The sequence below is a fragment of the Bos indicus genome, chromosome 17 (assembly GCF_029378745.1).
Source record: "Bos indicus isolate NIAB-ARS_2022 breed Sahiwal x Tharparkar chromosome 17, NIAB-ARS_B.indTharparkar_mat_pri_1.0, whole genome shotgun sequence".
In the NCBI taxonomy this organism is placed as follows: Eukaryota; Metazoa; Chordata; class Mammalia; order Artiodactyla; family Bovidae; genus Bos; species Bos indicus.
Window position 1 is genome coordinate 72,529,778 of NC_091776.1, and position 18,414 is coordinate 72,548,191.

Sequence of the window (18,414 nt, forward strand, 5' to 3'; positions counted from 1 at the left end):
CCCTGCCATTGTTTTCCTCCCCGCGGCTTTCCAGACCTTGATTAAGTGCACTGGGCTCTCTGCAGACACCTACCTGCCTGCCCCTCTAGCCACTCTGCACTGGCTCACTTCCCTCCGGCTTTGCTGACGTTGTCTCAGACAGTGCCCCAGCCCCGCTCCCCTCAAGTCTCAGCTGCAGAACCAAGGCTTTGACTAACCCCACCCTCTGTCAACAGGTGGAGTAGGTGGGGGACGGTGGCTTCTCCTCGCTTACAGCCTCAGGGGACGTGGGCCCAGGTCCGCTACCTTTTCCGTCTGGCCCTGCCGTCCACCTTGTGCTCTGGCACAGGCGAGGGCGCCCTGCCCCTCCTGGGAACAGGTTCCAACACTTTCCTTCCGGCTCAGTGCAGCCCAGCCCCTTCCTCTTTAGGAAAGGAGGTGGGGACAGGGCTGGGGGTGCTGGTAGGCATCAGTGAGCAGACGCCACTCCCAGAGGTACTTGTGGCCGTGTCCACTCAGGGCCCAGCTCTGGGGCTCCGCCAGGTCTAGGAACTAGCTGGGACCCCGGGGCCCTGCTAAATCTCCCTGAGGGCTCCCTCTGCAGAGAGTTCTCAGCGCCCTCCAGACACTACAGCACTCCTCGTAGCCCACAGGGCTGGGCTCTCACTTCACAGCTGGGAAGTGGGATTTACGCGGCTTGCCTCAGCCTGTGAGCAGTCAAGCTTTGTTGCCAGGCCCTTTCTCCTCCCTCTCCCGTGAGGAGAGGACACAGTTTGCTCCTTGCACCCCTCAAACCCACCCTCGGCACCCAGATCTACCTGACTCCAGAGGTCCAGGTGCTGTGGGGCTCTCCCCTGAAGGGAGCAGCTCCGGGAGTGGGGCTTGCCCGCTAGTTGAGCCAAGTCCTCTGTGTGGCTTTTGCTGCAGTCACTTGGACGAGGTCCCTCTGCCCCTGCACAGCCTGAGGCACCTCCTCCACTTGGCTCGCAGGTGGTTTCCAGCCAGATCTGGGCCAGGGGGACCCTCCGGTTCAAGGCTCTCTGGCCCTGTGCTGGGCTGGGCTCCCAGCTGTGCCTGGGCCCTGGGGGAAGGTGGCTCCAGCAAGGGGGACACCCTACTCTGAAGTTCAGTGCTGTTGGGCGAGGCCCCAAGTGCCCACTACCTCCCAGCCTCGGTGAAGCATTAAGGGCCTCTTGCTCAGTCTCAGGGCACCAGAAAATGGTCACCCCGAAGCAGTTCCCCGTGAGACCACCGGGAAACCATGAGGGAGTGAGGTGGGCTGGGCCCCAGACTGCACGGTGGACAAAAGCCCCTTCTCCAGGCCCGACCACCTGCTGCCCACCAGGTGACCCCCAAGGACACACCCTCCGGCTCTCTTGCAGGATCTTCCCTCCTGCTCACAAGCAAGGCCTGGCGCCAGGCATCCCGGGGGTTGGCGCCATGCCACAGCTTGCTTGCCCACCAGGCCCCCTGGCAGGGTCCTTGGTGAGGAGTGGGCCTGCCCTTTGCAGAGGCGTGGGCTCACAACAGGGACAGGAGGCTGCAACAGGATCCGGTTTATTGCCTTGGAAGGGTGGTCCTGAGAGTGGCAGGTGCCACCCTGTCCCGGGCGGAGGGAGGGCCCGAGGGCCATTAAGGCCAGTGGCGGGAAAAGCGGGGGCCACGCAGCCCCTGGAATGCAGTGAGGCCAGGCTGAGGCCCGGAGGCAGCTGTGGTGGGCCGGGGCACTGCCCCTGCTGCCCAGGGTGGAAGGCACCGGGCTGGGACGTGACCCCGGCCACACGGGCACCCCGGGTCACAGGACACGAAACACGGAACACAGGCACACAAGCACGTGGACAAGCGGGCAGATTCACAGGCCAGAGGGACACACAGTCTCAGCTGGACACAGACACTGTGGTGGTGGATACAGACCACAGAGGACGTGAGGACCCGGCACGGCACACCCAGGCCACGGAGCACGCGGGACAGGGAAGGGCCTTTTGGCACGACTGCGCTGGAATTGTAAGAGGGGGCGCTGGGGACGGCCCGCGCGCAGACCCCAGGGCTCAGTCCGTCCTCCACACTTTGTTGAGAAGCTTCACCACCTCGTCGTAGATGATGAACACGATGGCCACGTCCAGGCAGACCCGGCCGAGGCGCGGCACAGTGCCCTTGTAGAACCTGGGGAGGGAGGCGGTGGAAGGGCCAGTGAAGGCACAAGGCATGGCTCTGGGGGTGTGGGGGGTAGGAGTCAGAGATTGAGAAAGCAAGAGCGGACCCTTTTGCGGATGCCCAGAGTGAGGGCACCGGGGTGCGGGTGGCCTGGGGGGAAGGTGCGGAGGGCCTGGGGTGCAGAAGGCACAGCTGCCCCTCGCCCACTCACGCCTTGAGTCCCTCGTTCCTCAGGATCTGCAGGCCGCAGTCCAACGTGTTCCGGTACTTGTGTGCTTCCAGTCCCTGCAGGACACCAACAGCCAGGAGCCTCGGTAACGGGTCCCACCCCAGGCCCCGCCCCCACCCCCGCAGGCCCCGCCCCCACCTGCATCCGGGTCTTGATCACGTCCAGTGGAGTGTTCCCGAAGACACTGGCTGCGCCCGCGATGGCTCCGAACACACCAGTGATCAGTGGGTTCATGGGTTTGTTGGGGTTGTCTCCTGGATGGGGGTGAAGGCTGGGGTCAGACGGCGCTAGGGGGCTAGGGCAGGGCTCCAGGCCTGGAGTGGGGGTCTTGGGCCGCGAACATACCTCGGTACCAGTTGCGCAGGGAAGTCATGACGAAGAAGCGGATGGCCTGATTGGATCCCTGCTTCAGCACGGTGGCCGTGAGGCCTTGATACGTCCCCTTCAGCCCTACGGCAAGCAGGCACGGCAGTCACACCGACGACCTCCCAGACGGATGCAGGAGCGCCAAGGCAGGAAGCGCCGGTGGCGGCCCTGGGCAGCCTGGCCCAGGTCCCTGACCCCACCAGAGGGCAAGGCCGAGCGGCTCACCTTGTTCCCGCACGATCTCCCTGACCCCGTGGAAGAATCCTCGGTATTTGGGGCTGGCAGAGGTCTGGTCATGGATAAATTTCACCTGAGGAAGAGGCGGCAAGGCGCTGGCTTCCAGGGGTCAGGGCGCGGGCGCACCTGGCCGCCTTACGGAGGAGCCTCTGCCGTCATGTTTACTAGTTTTTCAAATAATTTAGGCAGCAGACACGTGTGACCTTGTTTTGTGCTAAGTTTTTTTAAGGCAGTGTTATCCTCCCACTGCCTCGAGGATAGAATCCAGCCCCCAGGAGGCTCTTCAGGCGGGCTTTCTGCGCCGGGATCCCCGGGCAGACTCCTGCCCACCTCGACGGTCTCCGCGGGGCAAGACCCCTGCCCACCTCGACAGTCTCCGCGGGGCACAATGCCACCACCCCGCCACCCCAGTGCTGTCTAGCGCCTTGTCTCCTACGGGGACCTGCCCACCTTGATGGTCTCCATGGGGCACACGACCACCACGGCCTCGGCCACTCCGGCGCCCAGGCCGCACAGCAGCCCGCGCGTGCTGTCCAGCCGTCCCTGGGCGTCCCGCATGTGGTTGCTGAGAAATTCGAACGTCCCGAACCTGGGGCGGGAGGCTGAGGCGTGAGACGGGCCGCCGCGGGGCCGGGGCTCGCTCCCTCCCTCCTGCGGACCCCGGGGCCCGAGCCGCCTCACCTGACGGCCGCCTTGGGGATGGACCCGTAGAGCAGGGAGCTGAGGCCGCGGTACAGGCCCAGGACGCCATGGCTGCGGACTGTCTGCCGTACGCAGTCCCCTGGGGGAGGGGGCGGTCAGCGACCCCGCCGGCCCCTGCAGGCCCGCCCGCCCCCGCCGGCCGCCCCCACTCACCGATGCCCCGGTAGCGCGGCGGGTGCGAGCGCTCGTCCAGCTGCAGCTGCGTCTTCACGTACTCGGTGGGGAAAGTGATGCAGATTTCGATACCGCCCGCCAGGCCGCCTGAGGGTAAAGATCGGGACCCAGACGGCGCTGAGACCTCCTCCCCCGCCCGGACTATGCCCGCCGCCCGGGGACGGGCCCGCGCCTCCCCCTCCCCCGCGGTCCCGGCGGGGCGCGGGGGGCCGCGCCCGCCCGGAAGCGCGGCGGAGCCGGTATCCCGGGCCCGCCCAGAAGCGCAGCGAGGTCGGGGTCCGAGTGCGCGGTGCGCGCGCCCCACCTGCCAGGATCGCCTTCCCCGGGTGAGTGAGTGCGGCCTTCCCCGGCGCGGGCGCGGCGGCCGCCAAAGCGCGGGGTGCGGCCATGGCGGGCGGGCGGGGCGGGGGCCCGGCGGCGGCGGCCTCGGGTCCGAGCTCTAGCGCTCGGTCGCGGCGGCGGCGGCGGCGGCGGCGGCGGCGGCGGCGGCACCGGTTATGGGCCGGGGCGGAGCCGCCGCTTCGGCCCAGGGCTCCTCCCAGCGTGGTCCGAGTCCGGGCCCGCCCCCGGCCCACCCCGAGCTCGCGGGAACGTGCGGACGGGCGGTCCTGCGGCCTAGCCAATGGCCGCGCGGCCCTGCCCGGCCCCGCCCCTAGGACCCGCCCACGGCCGGGCGGCCCCGCGGCCCAGCCAATGGCCGTGCGGGCCCGGCTCCGCCCCCGCCCCGAGGATCCGCCCCCCTCGCCCGGAGGGCGGGGCCTCCCCTCACCCGACGCGCCGCGCGGTCGCCACGCCCCCCCAGGACTCGGGGCTCCGGGCGGCGCGCACTGTGGGTGCAGGCCCCCGACACGCCCTGCTCACCGGCCAAACCCCCGGTCCCGAGGAGGCCCCTCAGCGCTTCGGGCCCCGCCCGCTCGCGCAAGCCGCGACGGGGAAGCGAGGACACGCCGACTTTCATTTAACATGCAGGGCTCACGCACTGCCCTGCAGGTCCACAACGTGACCCGGAGGGGCAGCTCCCCGAGCGCGGAGTGGGCAGGGCTCCCTGCCTCTGCGCCCGGGAGTCCTCGCGCTCCACTCCCCAGGAGGGCGGACTCCAGCCAGAGGGCCCGGGGGTTGGAGTCCACCCCTCGCGGTTGCTTCGAGCAGTCTGTGGCCACCCCGGGCTCCGGCGGGGCCACCACTCACTGGACCCCGGCAAAATGAACTACGCCCGGGCGTTTCCCGCCCCCCCACCCCCGAGTTCTCTGTGCTTCCTGGTGAGGCGCTCCTTGGGGAGGTTAGGGACCCGTAGAGGGCAGAGCTGAGGCCGGGAGCCAGCGGGGGAGCCGGCAGGCAGGGCCTGCAGTGGGCCTGCAGTCAGCGAGCGGAGCAGCGGCCGGGAGGGAGAGGCCCAGGTGGTAAGCAGAGCTCCTGCTGCCCCTGAGCGGCCAGGGGCCCAAGGAGCAGGGTGTCAGGCCAGCCCTGAGCACACAGAAGCCGCAGAGACATGGGCCTTGTTGTGAGGCTCCACCCAGGCACATACTTAGCCGAGCCCGCTGGGTCCAGGCATGCCCAATCAAAATAGTAAGAAACAGGCTGGCCTTCGTGCTGGGCAGGGAGCACACGCGGTGGGAGGCCTGAGGCTCGCGGGCTGCCTGCCCACACAGCTGGCCCGTGTCCCTCGTGCAGCCTCCTACAACCACCCTGTCTGCTCGAGGGCACGCCGTCCAGGCAGCTGCCCAGAGCAAGGCCAGCGAAGCCTCACTGCACGAGGGGGCCAGCCGGGGCCGGAACATCGGCACTTGCAGCTGGGCAGCTGCCGGGCACAAGGGTCAGCGACAGTGAAGGAGGTGCCGGCCCAGCAACCTTGGAGCACTGACCCTTCCACTCGGGAGGCCTGCCCCACTCGGAGCTTAGCTAGGGGAGGGCAGAGCCAAAGGCTTCCCCACTCTCCCCTCTCCCCTCCCCCCAGGGACAGGGGACTGGGGCTACCAGCTGCCACCTACCACGCAGGAGTGGGGTGGGGCCTCAGGCTCTCTGGGTGCCCAATCTGTCCATCTGCGAAGAGAGGGGAGTGCTGAGTGCCCATATGACAGGCTGTGTGCGTGCCTGGGGCACGCAGGAGCAAGCCCGCGCGAGAGGGAGAGCAGAGGACGGGCGCCTGGGCTACCCACCATGACATCCGTAACCAGGCAGAGATGGGGTGGCGGCCTGATGAACCCCAGCCTCCGCTGCGGTCTTGGGCCTTCGAGTGGACACTAGGCCACCAGGGCACCGGAGCAGTGCCCTTTAACCAGGGGTCACGAGTGCAGCACTGCCTGGCTTCAGCCAGCCCAGGCCGCCCACCCCTCCTGAGACCAGTCGCCTGGGGTGGGGGGTGGACACACACCGTGTTCTCGGGGCAACAGCAACCGTGTGTCTGGGACCCTACACGTACCAGGTGAGAAGACTCATGTCCGGCGTGTGCCCAGGTCTGGGAGGGAGCCGGCCCGCCAGAGCAGAGCCAGCCCTGCCCTTCCTTCACGGGAGCTGCACCCACGGCCCCCCTGGGTTGCCAGAGGGTGCACCCTCACCAGGCGGGAGGCCCGGGGCCTGGGTCGCCACTGGCACAGGAGGGGCCTGGCCTTCTTGTCGGGGCCCCTCAGCACTGTCCAGTCGGCCTGGCCGCCCCTCAGCTCGTCCCAGAGCAGCTCCTGTCCTGCTTTCCAGCCGCTTCCCCTTTAGTCTCTGCAATCGCTGGTGATAACCCTGTTCCTGACGTTCAAGCCCCAGAGCAAACAGTCTACCTGGGCTCCTGTCACCCCACCGCCTGTCCATGTGCCATGTGGGGATGGCCGCCCCCGCCCGCCACGGCCAGCACCAGGCCCTGACCTCTGGCCCTCCCGATCTCCACGTCCCGCTGCAGTGACCCCTCTCGGAACACAGGGCGAGCCCCTCCCTCGAACGTCCCCTGGTCCTGGCCCCTGGATTTCTCCTGGAGTTGCCTCGACAGTCCCGCCCTGTGAAGCACTCTGGCCCCGACCCAGCACACGTCACCCCCTCCAAACACTGCCCCTGTCAGCCAATATCTCCGAATGCGGATCCGACCCAAGAGGGTTTTCCGTTTTGCCCACTGATAACCACTGTCTGGAATAACGCCCGCCACGCAGTAGGGGCTGGAACACTGCCGAATGGACAGTGTTTCACTTAAAAGCCTCGGGGCAGCTTAAACACACTCCCTGTTTGCTTTACGATCTGTGTCTAGGACTTGTGCACGGCAGGAAAGCGCCTGTCACCGGACCTCAGTGGTATCCACCTGCACAGGACCCGAGCCCTGCGACTCATTAAGGCCCCTCCAGACTCATGCCCCTACTGCTGGCTGCAGGCGGGGGCTCGGGCTCCACAGGGAACACTGCCCAACAGCCCCCTCCCCAGGCTGCCCGGACCAGGCCGCTCCCGTGGCCACAGCCCCGAGGGAGCCCATTGCGCCAGGCACGCACACCACGCCATCCCCCGGCCAGCTGTCCAAGGCTGAGTCCAAGCACAGCACCCGCGGGAAGGCCCCACCCCCCTAAAGATCCCAGGCCCCTCCTGGTCTTGGGTGCAGCCCCAGTTCCCTGGGCCCCGCGGGGGTGGCTGTGGCTCTGTCACCGCTGACCCAGTGGTCTCAGCACATTGCCCAAAGGTGGTCCCAAGGGTGGCCCCCTGGGCACCGACCAGGTTCCTGAAGGTTCAAGGAGCCGAGAGAAGGGAGGGCACCTTGAAAGCCCAGTCTGGCCAGTGACGGGGTTCAGGCTGGCTCAGCTACCCGTGCACCACACGACCCCCATGCTTGCAGCACTGAGGTGCCAGCAACAGGGGCTCCGGCCAGAGGGGGACCCTGGATGCCTGTGTGGAGACATCCCCGGGCACTGCCAGAGGCGGAGGGCCGGGCCCCACACAGGGACCACCGGCTCCGGCGCTGTCCCACGCAGCTCCCGGACAAGCCAACGTCGGGGCCGCACAAGGTTGGGGGACAGAGCCCCCCGCTGACCCACAGGCCGGGCGGGTGGTGGAGACAGGGCCGAGGAGCGCCCTGAGCCTCAGGCCCGGTCAGCGGGCGGGGCTGGGCACGGTCTGCACTGACGATGATCTGAACGAGCTTGTGCCCCGGCCCAGCTGCCCACAGATGCACCCGCAGGAAGCCAAGAAAGAGCCCCTTGTCCTTCTCTTGGTTTTTAGAACTATGTTTTATTCTGCGGAAATGTTTAGGACTTCAAGTCCACAGAGGGCGTTCCAAGAAACCCTGAGAGAGCTGCTGTGAGCGGGCGAGGGCAGGAGCCAGCTTAGGGTCTGTAACGAAGGGCAGGGAGTCGGAACCTCGAAAGGTCACTGTGAGTCGGAACCAGGTAACCAAGGTAGGGAATTTGGTTCGCACTTTTCTGCACGTGGGAAGATGAAGAGCCTGGAGGCCCTTGTCCCTGAGCAGGAGGAGGCTTCTGCTCCAAAGGGCCCCATGGGGCCACTGGGATGCCCGTCTCAGGGTGACCCAGAGGGCCCCCCACCAGCTCAGCCTCCCCACTCCCTGCCCCAGAGGCAGGAAACACACGGAAAAGGCTTGGTCTCTGCTTGTGTTTTCTGCGTGAGGTGTCACCAGCCCCCTGGGGACCCTTGTGGGCACACACGTGTACACACACACACACAGATGGGGCCACACTGTTGCCTGTCCTTCCTCTGTTCATTCTGGATGGCAGAGCAGGTGGGCTCCAGACACCTACACTGTTTTAGCCAAAGTCTCGCTATTGACTGGGTGCTTGGTTCGCACATTTTAGGACACACGGCTTCAGACATGCACTGATGCAGTCACTGCACATCTCCAGCGTTTCCCGCATGCAGGATCCCTGGCAGAGGGCTCCACGACCCGCCTGCGTGCTCAGCACAGACGCCAGTGAGGTGACACCACCTCAGACACTGCTTCACGCGTGGGCATCACGTGTACACCGATGCACACGTGATCTGCCCTGTCCCACTCTGTGCGACCCCATGGACTGCAGCCCGCCAGGCTCCTCTGTCCATGGGACTCTCCAGGCAAGAGTACTGGAGTGGGTTGCCATTTCCTTCTCCAGGGGATCTTCCCAACCCAGGGATCAAAGCCTCATCTCCGGCATCGGCGGGCGGATTCCTCGCCACTGAGCCCCCTGGGAAGCCTTTGCCCGCTGATGAGTTCCCTGCTCTGAAGACAATGCCTGGAGCCACTTAGCCAACACGGAGTTCCCTGGCCAGCAGCTGTATCTGGTCTCATCACATCTACCCCTCAGTCTGCAATGACCCGGCTGAGGACCCGGCTTCCCGCCTCCCGAGGAACCGTCGCAGTCCCAGCGGCCACGTCTGGCGGGGCCCAGGGGTCAAGTCTAATGAGTCTGAGCTCCGGGAACCAGTTTGCTTTCTTTGGGTGACAGCCTTTATACAAACACATCTTGAGTGCTTCATCGAGAACTCCCTCTGTGCTGTTAGAAGCTGGGGTGGCCCTCCCTGTGGTCCTCGGCTCTGCCCGCTGGCCCACCCCGCGCTCGGCCAGGGCCGGTCTGGCCCTTACGAACGGGGGTCTCGCTTCCTTACACGTTCTGTCGTGTTTTCACGATGAGCTCATCACTTGCCACAACGTTTCCTGTCAGATTCCCTCGAAGCTTTGCTGCGTAGGTTCTCCTGAAGAGGATGTGTGTTCACCTCTCGCAGAAATCGGAGGGGAGAGGGCACTGCCTGTCAGCAACCGTTTTAGATGAAAGTCCTCGGACGTCCCTGGGGGTCCAGGGGTTGAGGATCCAGCTTGCAATGCCAGGGGCACCGACCTGATCCCTGGTGCCACGGGGGAACTCAGCCCGTGCACCCCAACTACTCAGCCCGTGTGTACAGGGGGCCGCAAAGAGAAGCATCGCAATGAGAAGGCCATGAACTGCAACCGGAGAGGACCCCCGCTTACCACGACTAGAGAGCAGTCTCCGCTCGCTGCAGCGAGAGAAAGGCCGCGCCCAGCAAGGAAGACCCAGGGCAGCCGAGGATAAGTCAGTTAAAAAAACCGGAAACCTTCACTGAAGGATTTTTTTAGACATGACTTTTTGCTAGAACCCACGCGAAGGCAGGCTTGCCAGGGCCTCCGTCCCCACGCCCAGCACCAGGTCGCAGAGCGCTGTGTGCGTTCCACCTGGTCTCGGGCACAGGGCTGGCCGGGGCCACCACGGCTGTGCTGACCCTCAGGCTGACCGGGGCACCCGTGTGCCCTCTGTCCCGCAGGCCCGGTTCATCGGGGACTGTCCTGCATCCTCCCCGGGTGGTGGTTTCGAGTCTCAGGCTTCTCTGCTCACTTGGGGCTCACGGATGCGCTCTGCACATTTCACCTTCATTTCATGTTTTCTGGTGACAGGCCTGCGGGCATCCCGTCTGATGCCAGAAAGCCACGCCTCTGCGGCTGCCAGTCACAAAAAGAGCCACGAGGTGGGCAGGACCCCGCGGGTCCGGGAAGGGCCGGCGTGTGGGGGGAGGCGGCACGTGGTCAGGCCCACCTCTACCGCCCTTCCTGCCAAGTATCCACAGGCAGATACCCACCCAAGGAGGTCAGCTGGAGGCAGGGCAGACTACCCTGGGCACCGCAGCTCCCGCAGGCGGGATCCAAGCCGGGTGTACGAGCCCACTCAAGTGTAAGCTCACAGCCCGTGACTTACTGTGCAGCACTTCCGAGTTCAGACACACACAGCCCCAGACACGGCAGTACAGGCCTGTGCGGCCTTTCTGGCCTACGAACCACGCCTGACAGTTAAACCCTTGTAGCAGGATTTAGCACATGGAGGCCCGGAGTCTGCTTGACAGTCTCTGATACTGAACTACTGGATACTGAACACATGTGCATGCTCCGTCCTGTCCAACCCTTTGCAACGCCATGGGCTGTAGGCCACCAGGCTTCTCTGTCCATGGAGTTTTTCACACAATCATACTGGAGTGAGTTGCCATTTTCTCCTCCAGGGGATCTTCCCAATCCAACCTGAGTCTCCTGCCTCTCCTGCATCAGCAGGTGGATACTTGATCCAGATAATCACGATGGTGTGATCACTCACCTAGAGCCAGACATACTGGAGTGTGAAGTCAAGTGGGCCTTAGGAAGCATCACTATGAACAAAGCTAGTGGAGGTGAGGGAATTCCAACTGAGCTATTTCAAATCCTAAAACATGATGCTGTGAAAGTGCTGCACTCAATATGCCAGCAAATTTGGAAAACTCAGCAGTAGCCACAGAACTGGAAAAGGTCAGTTTTCATTCCAGTCCCAAAGAGGGGCAATGCCAAAGAATGCTCAGACTACCGCACAACTGCACTCATCTCACACGCTAGTAAAGTAATGCTCAAAATTCTCCAAGCCAGGCTTTAATACTACACGAACCAAGAACTTCCACATGTACAAGCTGGGTTTAGAAAAGGCAGATCAAATTGCCAACGTTGGCTGGATCATGGAAAAGGCAAGAGAATTGCAGAAAAACATCTACTTCTGCTTCACTGACTATGCAAAAACCTCTGACTGGATCACAACAAACAACAAACTGTGGAAAATTCTTCAAGAGATGGGAATACCAGAGCACCTGACCTGCCTCTTGAGAAACCTGTATGCAGGTCAGGAAGCAACAGTTAGAACTGGACATGGAACAACAGACTGGTTCCAAATAGGAAAAGGAGTTCGTCAAGGCTGTATATTGTCACCCTGCTTATTTAACTTCTATGCAGAGTACATCATAAGAAACGCTGGGCTGGAAGAAGCACAAGCTGGAATCAAGATTGCTGGGAGAAATATCAATAACCTCAGATTTGCAGATGATATCACTGTAATGGCAGAAAGTGAAGAGGAACTAAAGAGCCTCTTGATGAGCATGAAAGAGGAGAGTGAAAAAGCTGGTTTCAAACTCAACATTCAAAAAACTAAAATCATGGCATCCGGTCCCATCATTTCATAGCAAATATAAGTGGAAAAAGTGGAAGCAGTGACAGATTTTATTTTCTTGGACAAATTCACTGTGGATGGTGACTGCAGCCGTGAAATTAAATGACACTTGCTCCTTGGAAGGAAAGCTATGACAAGCCTAGATGGCATACTAAAATTCAGAGACATCACGTTGCTGACAAAGGTCCATGTAAGTCAAAAGCTATGTTTTTTCCAGTGGTCACGTACAGATGTGAGAGTTGGACAGTAAAAAAACCTGACCGCTGAAGAATTGATGCTTTTGAACTGTGGTGTTGGAGAAGACTCTTGAGAGTCCCCTGGACTGCAAGGAGATCAAACCAGTCCATTCTAAAGGAGATCAGTCCTGGGTGTTCACTGGAAGGACTGATGCTGAAGCTGAAACTCTAATACTTTGGCCACCTGATTCGAAGAACTGACTTACGGGAAAAGACCCTGATGCTGGGAAAGATTAAGGGCGGGAGGAGAAGGGGACGACAGAGGATGAGATGGTTGGATGCCATCACCGATGGACGTGAGTTTGAGTAAACTGAGGGCGATGGTGAAGGACAGGGAAGCCTGGCGTGCCGCAGTCCATGGGGTGGTAAAGAGTTGGACACAAGTGAGCAACCGAACAACCATTCTGACAATGACTTTCAAGTGAGGAGGGATGGTGCAGCGAGGCTGGGGGTGAGGCCACAGAGGAGGGCGGGAAGGGCAGTGAGCCCCCAAACTACCCGGCTGAGTGAGCCCGAGGTCCACGGGCTGACGGGCGGATGACCCTGTGCCTGACAGCGTGGGGGTCTCTGTTGGACGCTCAGCTGCTCTCTGACCCACTGCCCAGCAAGAGCAGCAAGATGCTGCGCCAAGCCCCCTGGAGACAGCCAGTCCCGCCCCGCTCTGGGCTCCAGGGGGACCCTCCACCCTGCCCAGGCCCCTCCCCAAGCTCTGCTCTCCTGGACCCACTCGGGCTGCCAAGGCAGGCAGCAGACAGGACCCCGTGACCGCAAGACAGTCGACTGTGGCAAAGGCCTGAGCCGTCCAAGGTCACGCTGGGGACAGGAGACAGTCGGGAGAACTGGAGGAAGGCAAGCGGGGCACGAGGGGCCAGCCTGTGCTCGGCAGGACGTCGCATGGGCAGGTGCCATCCTGACACACCCGGGAGAAACCAGAGGAGGAGGACCCGAGCCACGACGCGGGGCTCAGGGAGGCCGCGGGGGAGACGGGGGTGAGCCTGGGGGACAGTGGATCTGGCTGGACCGAGAGAAGGGGGTCCCGCTTCCAGGGGCCGCCACCCTCTGGGCCTGCGCCAGGCCGGGGCAGGGGCTGAGGGTGAGAATGAAGGGACACGAGCCCCTCCCTTTCAGACCACCGCCTCCGCCCCGGCCTGTTCCCTGCGGACAGCGACAGCTCTGCGGGTGAAGCTGTTCAGGACAGGGCTGGCACCTGCAGGCCGAGGCCTGTGCCAGGACCCACCCTGTCCCGGGGTCCCCCAGCGCAGCTGCCCGCCGGGCAATCGCGCCCACTCCCCAGCTGTGCCCTGTGCTTCTGGCTGATGCACCATCCAGACGCCCTGAAGCAGAATTACCTGCTCAGCCGTAAAGATCCACTTTCCTCTCCTGGCGCCAGATGGAGCCGCTCGGGAGACAACACTGCTTTCTCAGTCCTGGACGGGCTGCGATGGCCAGGCTGCGATGGCCGGGCTGCGATGGCCGGGCTGCGATGGCCGGGCTGCGATGGCCGGGCTGCGATGGACGGGCTGCGATGGACGGGCTGCGATGGACGGGCTGCGATGGCCCTGCGGGCCGTGGACGTGCACGCGTCTTTGGTGGGCTTCAGGGACGAAGTCAACAGAGCGTCTCCCTTCAAGACTGCTCAGAGGACCTGGGGAGACGCCGGGGGACACCGAACGGAATTCTCAGCCTAAATACTCGTGACCGCGTCACCGTCCCTACAGGCATCTCTGCCCGTGTCACCGGCTTCTGCTGCTGGCCATCTTCCTGCCGTGCGGTCTCTGCTGCTGTGCGCAGGCCTTCTCCAGTTGCGGCGCACGGCTTCTCGCTGCGTGGCTTCTCTCGTTGCCCTGGGCAACCGCTGGTTACAGGGCCCTGTCCAGGGACAGCAGCTCGAGTGGCCTGTCAAGGAAACCCTCGCCCCCTACCTGGGAATGAGCATTCACTGCACCACGGGACAAAATGGTCACGAAACACCTCCCAAACCGTGCTCAAAATTAAGACTGAAGGGAAGGGCTGTCACGCAGAGAACGCCGCCCACCAGCCAGTCTGCTACACAAGAATCAAGTCATCACCCAAGAATCGAGTTATCACCCAAGAATCGAGTTATCACCCAAGAATCGAGTCAGCTACCCAAGTAGCTGGCGTGCCTGAATGGAATTCAGGGCAAGTATGTGGACAAGGCACTTTGTGCCCTGGGAAAACTGGCAGAACCGGCCCCCAAGAAACTTAGACATTTTCAGAAAAGTTTTATGAATGTTCATCACCTTGTCTCATGCTTGTTGCTGTTCCAGTTGTTAAATCACATCTGACTCTGCAGTTCCATGGACTGTAGCCTGCCAGGCACCTCTGTTCATGGAATTCTCCAGGTAAGAAGACTGGAGTGGGTGCCATGTACTTCCCCAGAGGATCTTCCTGACCCATGGATCGAACCTGTCTCTCCTGTTCAGCAGGCGGATTCTCTACCACTGAGCCACCAGGGAAGCCCATTCCTATAATTTCAGTTCAGTTCAGTTGCTCAGTTGTGTCCAACTCTTTGCGACCGCATGGACTGCAGCACGCCAGGGCTCCCTGTCCATCACCAACTCCTGCTCAAACTCATGTCCATCGAGTCAGTGATGCCATCCAACCATCTCATCCTCTGTCGTCCCCTTCTCCTCCTGCCTTCAGCCTTGCCCAGGGTCTTTTCCAATGAGTCAGTTCTTCACATCAGGTGGCCAAAGTATTGGAGTTTCAGCTTCAGCTGAATAGTTATAACCCTATAATTAGAAAAGCACTAACACACCATTAACTAAGATAACATGTTCTCCTGAATAGCAGTGACCTTCTGCCCTGCTGGGTGCTTGGTTGCATATACCCTTTACCAAATCAAGTATATACTGACCTCCCCTTTTTCTCTTTTTAAATTTTTATTTTTTAATTTAAAAAGTTTTTTACTGGGTTGGCCAAAAAGTTCGTTTGGTTTCCCAGTAAGATGTCTCTAGTAATGCTTATCTTTAATTGCATTTGAGACAATTGTGTTATATTGTACCATGATAGCTGTCATACCAGCCTTCATTAAAAAAAAAAAACAACATTGCAATTGGTGAATTTTTGTATAGCTATTTTAATATTGAAGCTGGAAGAAAAAACTACATTTTCCGCATATTGTGCTCTATTATTTCCAGAAAGGTAAAAATATAACTGAAACACACACAAAAGATTTGTGCAGTGTAGGGGAAGGTTCTGTGACTGATCCAGCATGTCCAAGTGGCTTGCAAAGAGTCCTCGAGTAGGGGCCCCTTCTTACTCCAGGGGATCTTCCTGGCCCAGGGATTGAATCTGCGTCCCCTGCTTGGCAGGTGGGTTCTTCACCACCGAGCCACCAGGGACGAAGGCGATGTTGGGTATATGGTGGGAGTGGAAGGGAGTCCTCTCTTATGAGCTCTTTCTGGAAAACCAAGTGATTAATTCCAACAAGTACTGCTCCCAGTCAGATCGCTGAACACTGAATAAAAGCGCCCAGAATCAGTCAACTGAAAACACATAATTTTCCATCAGGAAAACCCAGGACTGCATGTTTCTCCGATGACCAGGCAAAAACTGTTACAGCTCGGCAGGAAGTTCGGATTCATCCTCCGTATTTACCAGACATAGCGCATACGGAATTCCACGTATTTTGGTCTTTCCAAAATTCTCTCTTTAAAAATTTTAAAACATCTTTCTTTCTTTCTGTATTTGACAGTCCCAGGTCTTAGGTGCAGCACGTGGGATCTTTAGTTGGGGCATGTGCGGTCTAGTTCCCTGACCAGGGATCGAACCCAGTCCCCCGACACTGTGAGTGCGGAGTATTAGCCACTAAACAGCCAGGAAGTCCCTACAAAACTCTATTAATGGAAAAAATTTCAATTCCCTGTGAAAGGACTGTCAAAGGCATGGGGAACAGTTCTTCGCTCAAAAAATTAAAAAGTTTTGGAAAGATGGAATTACGAAGCGGCCTGAAAAATGGCAGAAGGTAGTGAAACAAAATGTTGAATACACTGTTCAATAAGGTTGTTGGTGAATATGAAAAATGTGTCTGAACTTTTTGGCCAACCCAGCACAAAGACAAGCCCATGCTCAGAAGGCTTCCACTGTAGGATCCTGCCAGATAATCCAAGAAGTTGTGTATTCAGTTACAAATAACAAATCTTTCACAAACATTTTCAGAGAATAGGAGGAACCACTTCCTATGTCATTCTGTAATGCCAATACTAACCTAATTATAAAGTCAGACAAAGACATCACAAGAAAAGAAACTACAAACCAACTACCATAAATACAGACTGATAATATCCCTTAACTATTACTGAGTCAAGTCCAGCAACACATAAAACAACGATCAGGACCAGGAGGGATTCAGCACGGGAATGCAAGGTTGCTCAACACCAAACATCAGCTCACGGGACTTGCCTGGGAGTCCAGGGGTCATGCGTCTGCCTTCTAATGCAGGGGACGTGGGTTTGACCCCTGGTTGGGGAACCAAGATCCCACGTGCCGCAGCTAATCCAGCCCACCACAACTCCTGAGCCTGAGCCGAAACTACAGCCTGAGGCAGCCAAAAATAAATAATAAATAAATAATTTAAAAAATCATTTCACAGAAACATTACAGTAACAAAGGACAAAAACCATGTGACCATCTCAACAAATGCAGGAAAAGAAAGTGACAAAACCCGACACTTTTTCATGATAAAAACTCTAAACAAAATATATGGGAACTTCCTCGGCCAAATAAAGAGCTCATCTACCCAAATGATGCTGAAGATTACATCCTTCCCCGAAGATCAGAAACAAGTCAAGGCTGTGCGTTCTTGTTCTCGCCATATCCATTCAACACTGTACTGGGTTTTCCAGTTGATGCAGTCTTGAAACAAACATACAAACTGCACCGAATCCAGATTAGAAACCGCAAGTAAAACTGTCTACATGCAGCCAACCATGAGACCGTGTATCAAAACTCGAAAGAAATCCACTAAATGCTCTGAGAACTAATAAATGCGTTTAGCAAGTTCACAGAGTACAAATAAACATGTACAGATTATACTTCAACACACTAGCAACAAACAATCTAACGTGAAATTAATAAAACAATCCAGGACAAAATAATGTAAGAAGATAATGGAAAGCAAATTTAACAAAAGAACTTCGGGATTTGTACACTGAAACTGCAAGACAGCACAGAAAATAAATAGAAAGACGCTCTGTGTTGCGTGTCCAGAAACTCAGTATTGCCAAGACGACAATGCTCGCTAACCGGATTGACAATTTCAGCTCAGTCCATATCAGTCTCCCAGTAGGCTCTTCATAAAGGTGACAAATTAAATTCTAAAATGTATGTGGAAATTCAAAGGATCTAGTTTCAAAGACTGTTTTGAAAAACACAGTTGGAATGCCAGCACCATCTGATTTCAACCTTACTATAAAGTCAGTCAGTCATCGGCACAAGGCTGAGCGCACCGATCAAAGGAATAGAACTGAAGCCCAGAAATAAGTGTTCCTACTCACTGTCAACTCATCTCCAGCAGTGGCGCCAAGGCAACTCAGTGGGGAAGGACAGGCTTTTCAGCCACTGGTGCTGGGGCAGCTCAGCGTCTGTGTGCAGCTCTTTGGGGGGAAAAGGAAAGAAAGAAAACCCTGACACCCTTACCTTGCACAACACACAAAACTTAACTCGAAACGGACCACATACCTAAATGTAAGTGTTAAAACTCCAAAACCATGAGAAACGAAGTACAGAAAATCCCCATGACCTGGGATTAGGCTGGTGCTCTTAGGCTGTCTTAGACAGGACTCCAGAAACACGATCCAGTAAAAGAAAAAAACTGATAAGATGGATTTTATCAAAATTAAAACTTTAGCCCTTAAAAAGATACCATTAGGACAATGGAAAGACAAGCTACAGACTGGGAGAAAATACATGTAAATCAAATGGTTGATAAACAGCTCATATCCAGAATATATAAAGAACGCTTAACATTCAAGAACCAAGAAACGGGCAAAAGGTTTAACAGACTCTTCTCCAAGAAGATATATGAATGCATCACTAATAACCATGTGAAAAGACAGCTCGGTGAAGGGGGCCAGACGGAAAAGGTGTATATTACACGAGTGCATTTGTCTGAAACGCCCAGAAAAGGCAGCTCTGCAGGGGCAGAAAGCTGCTGGGGCTGGCGGGGCGGGGAGCGGGGGTGACCCACAGAGGAACAGAGGGACCCCGGGCACCGCGAGTTGATAAACTGACTGACGGGTGCTCAGCTGTCCCCTGAGCATAAGGGAGCTCCGGGGCCTGCAAGTTCTACCTGAGTAACGTGGTCAAAGCCGAAACAGAGGTCGGGCTGCAAGTGCAAGTCCAGGACGGGGCAGTGCTCCAGCACCTCCACCCCCACCCTCTCCAGCGGGAA

The 18,414-nt window shown here is 58.8% G+C and overlaps 1 protein-coding gene across 1 annotated transcript; it reads right to left on the reverse strand.

Moving 5' to 3' along the window:
* Positions 1–1,520: 1,520 nt before the first annotated feature.
* SLC25A1 (solute carrier family 25 member 1) lies at positions 1,521–4,337 on the reverse strand. Its single transcript, XM_070770047.1, has 9 exons — positions 4,146–4,337; positions 3,821–3,928; positions 3,647–3,746; positions 3,416–3,554; positions 2,954–3,038; positions 2,708–2,812; positions 2,501–2,616; positions 2,345–2,418; positions 1,521–2,142 (listed from the first exon to the last, which is right to left on the reverse strand). Exons 1-9 carry the CDS (start codon positions 4,228–4,230, stop codon positions 2,028–2,030), a joined length of 927 nt encoding a protein of 308 aa, XP_070626148.1. The 5' UTR covers positions 4,231–4,337; the 3' UTR covers positions 1,521–2,027.
* Between the last annotated feature and the right edge of the window lie 14,077 nt (positions 4,338–18,414).

Bases quoted from the DNA above. Each gene is read 5' to 3' on its own strand.
- SLC25A1 (XM_070770047.1), bottom strand. From the start codon at position 4,230: ATGGCCGCACCCCGCGCTTTGGCGGCCGCCGCGCCCGCGCCGGGGAAG. The intron at 2,617-2,707 runs GTATGTTCGCGG...ACCCCCATCCAG, and splicing joins CCTGCGCAACTGGTACCGAG to GAGACAACCCCAACAAACCC. The intron at 2,143-2,344 runs GTGAGTGGGCGA...CTCCCTCCCCAG, and splicing joins AGGAACGAGGGACTCAAGGC to GTTCTACAAGGGCACTGTGC.